The following is a 3,248-nucleotide window of genomic DNA, read 5'->3' on the forward strand; positions in this document are numbered from 1 at the left end:
GACCAGAACAGGATGTATATGGGAAATAATTCATGCAGTCATCAATTTTTTTGTGGTAGAAGGGAGTGACATAAACAACATAACAAAAATGGTGGGTGGTAGAGGAAAGGGGGGTGGGGAGGATGCATTTGAAGCCACTTTTGTGTGTTTTTCTTGATTAATTAAAAAACTGTAGTCTTAAGCAAAACTGCAACCCAGCAGTAAATTAAAATGCATTAAATTTTCTACAAAAAGGTCCTATTGATTTTTTTATGTAAGACTAGTAGTTTGTGCATATAGAGTAAGAGAATATGAAAATCTTGCATGACATGCATGCACCATAGCTTAGGTGGTCTTTTGGAGGCCAATCTAAGGTACTTTCCTTGCTTTATATATATTATGATGCTTGGGGTTGGGTTGTTTGGGGAAGGAGACCAGACAGTGAGGTCATCGGTCTCATCGGATTAGGGAAGGAAGTCGGCCGTGCCCTTTCAAAGGAACCATCCCGGCATTTGCCTGGAGCGATTTAGGGAAATCACGGAAAACCTAAATCAGGATGGCCGGACGCGGGATTGAACCGTCGTCCTCCCGAATGCGAGTCCAATGTCTAACCACTGCGCCACCTCACTCGGTTATGATGCTTGGAAATTACTACTGTGTGTTTATTGCAGTTTTCTCTTGAAGTTCATCTGAAATTAATTTTTTATTGCTAATTACAAACAAATTCAAGTCCTTACCATCTTTTTCTATTTGTATGTGAAGAGTAATCTCAGGATCTGCTGTAGCGATTTTCATATGATTTTCACTAATAAATTTATTCATGAAGAAGGTGTGTGTATACAGGGTGTTACAAAAAGGTACGGCCAAACTTTCAGGAAAAATTCCTCACACACAAAGAAAGAAAATATGTTATGTTGACATGTGTCCAGAAACGCTTACTTTCCATGTTAGAGCTCATTTTATTACTTCTCTTCAAATCACATTAATCATGGAATGGAAATACACGGCAACAGAACGTACCAGCGTGACTTCAAACACTTTGTTACAGGAAATGTTCAAAATGTCCTCCGTTAGCGAGGATACATGCATCCACCCTCCGTCGCATGGAATCCCTGATGCGCTGGTGCAGCCCTGGAGAATGGCGTATTGTATCACAGCTGTCCACAATATGAGCATGAAGAGTCTCTACATTTGGTACCGGGGTTGCGTAGACAAGAGCTTTCAAATGCCCCCATAAATGAAAGTCAAGAGGGTTGAGGTCAGGAGAGCGTGGAGGCCATGGAACTGGTCCGCCTGTACCAACCCATCGGTCACCGAATCTGTTGTTGAGAAGCGTGGTTTTCAGTCTCTTAAGCACTTCACAATAAAAAGCACTGTTGACAGTTTGGCCCTGGGGCACAAACTCATGATGAACCATGCCTCTGACATTGTAAACCACAACCGGCGTGGCTTACACCTTTGATTTGCTCATGCAAGCCTTTTTTCAACATGGGGATGCTGCGGTGTGCCATTTGGCACTCATGCGCTTTGTCTCTGTGTCATACTGAAACACCCAGGTTTCATCTCCAGTGATAACATTATGATTCCGGATCAGCTTCAAGGCCCTGGAGATTGTTTGGCAGGCATCCACACATGCTTGCTTTTGAATATCTGACAAAATCTTTTGAACCATCTTGGTGCAGATCTTCCTCATTGACAATTCTTTGGTGATTATGTTGTGCACTGTCATTTTATCAAGTCCGAGGGCGTCTGCTATCATCCTGACACTCATTCGACGGTTGGTGTTCAATAAAACATGAACACGGTCAAAGTTTTCATCAGTTTTGCTAGTTGACGGGTGTCTGGAGTGGTCCTTGTTCTTAACGCTGTCCCAGCCTTCTTTAAAGATCTTCACCCATCTGAAAACCTGGCCTTTTGACTGGCAATCATCGCCATAGGCTTGCTGATGCATATCCAACGATTCCGTACCCGATTTTCCTAGTTTCTCGCAAAACTTGATGGCATAATATTGCTTGATTGTTTTCTGCATGTTGCGTCATGACCGATGACTTTGTGACATGTCCACTCGACGCACAATGATGCCAAGACAAGAGCCCACAGGCGACTGGCACGCTGCGCAGTTTTGGCCAGACACCCCCCACCACCAACCCCCCAGGTGAGTGCGTGCTGTGAAGTACAGTCGCATCAGCAAAAAATCAGTCTCATTACTTTTTATACAAACACTGTACACATTCAGTAACCCAGGCATGTTGTGAACCCATTGAAAACCATCCACAGTGTGTTCCATGAGTTCATCAACATTATCAACAGGACTGGAATACACCAAAGCTTTTAAATATCCCCTCAGAAACATATCCAGTGAGTTCAAGTGGGGGGGGGGCCTGGCGGGCCATGGTACTGGCAATACATGGTCAAAACCCTTGTTGCCAAACGAGAAAATAGATAGAGAAAAGCACGAACTACAACATTATTTGACAGACATCACCCGGATCAGGGCCTTCGTTGTTAAAACTGCTAATACATTCTAGATTTCGTGTGCAACTATTTACTACATAAGAACTATGTACCAACTAAGAACATACAGGAAAGCAAAATTACCAAACAAATTTTGGTCTTAAAATAGGAATTTCGTTGCCAAACCACAGTAGGTCTTTTCTGTCATTAATCTACTTACCAAGGAGGACTTGTGCAACATAAATGAAAGTCGGTAGCCATGTTTTTATATCTGAAAGATGATATCTGTCCAAATTTCATGCCGGTTGCATAAAAGTGGCATGAGTAGCACAATTAAGAGAATGCAAATAAGGTTTGCTTTAAATACATGATAATGGTTAAGAGCATTAGTTACCTTTGAGACTGGATGTAGTGAGTTGATTTTAGTCAAGAATGCCTTTAAGGCAACTATGATGCCGTTATCAACACCACACTGAGTTTGAATGAGCCCATGTAATAGGGCTACAAGAAGTTGGTTGTTCCTTTTGTGATATTGCAAAAAGACTTGACAGGAATGTAGCCACTGTACATGATGGCTGGCAGCAGTGGTCATGAAAATGTATGGTTGCAAGAAGGTTGGGCTCTGGACATCCACATAGCACTCCTGAGAGGGAAGACCAGAGTGTTCAACATATGGCTGTGGCACATCACACTGCATCTGCAGTAGCAATCTGAGCAGCCATTAGCACCATAGTTACAGAACAAACTGTTACAAATTGGGTACTTCAAGCACACCTATGAGATGACACCCTATAACGTGCGTTTCACTGACACCA

General features: G+C 42.6%; 1 protein-coding gene across 1 annotated transcript; it reads right to left on the bottom strand.

The window, feature by feature from the left end:
* Positions 1 to 641: 641 nt before the first annotated feature.
* On the bottom strand, positions 642 to 2,008 carry LOC126101238 (protein GVQW3-like). Its single transcript, XM_049911926.1, has 2 exons — positions 1,532 to 2,008; positions 642 to 668 (listed from the first exon to the last, which is right to left on the bottom strand). The coding sequence occupies exons 1-2, from the start codon at positions 2,006 to 2,008 to the stop codon at positions 642 to 644; spliced, it is 504 nt and encodes a 167-aa protein (XP_049767883.1).
* Between the last annotated feature and the right edge of the window lie 1,240 nt (positions 2,009 to 3,248).

Source organism: Schistocerca cancellata, chromosome 9, assembly GCF_023864275.1.
Source record: "Schistocerca cancellata isolate TAMUIC-IGC-003103 chromosome 9, iqSchCanc2.1, whole genome shotgun sequence".
Lineage (NCBI taxonomy): Eukaryota > Metazoa > Arthropoda > Insecta > Orthoptera > Acrididae > Schistocerca > Schistocerca cancellata.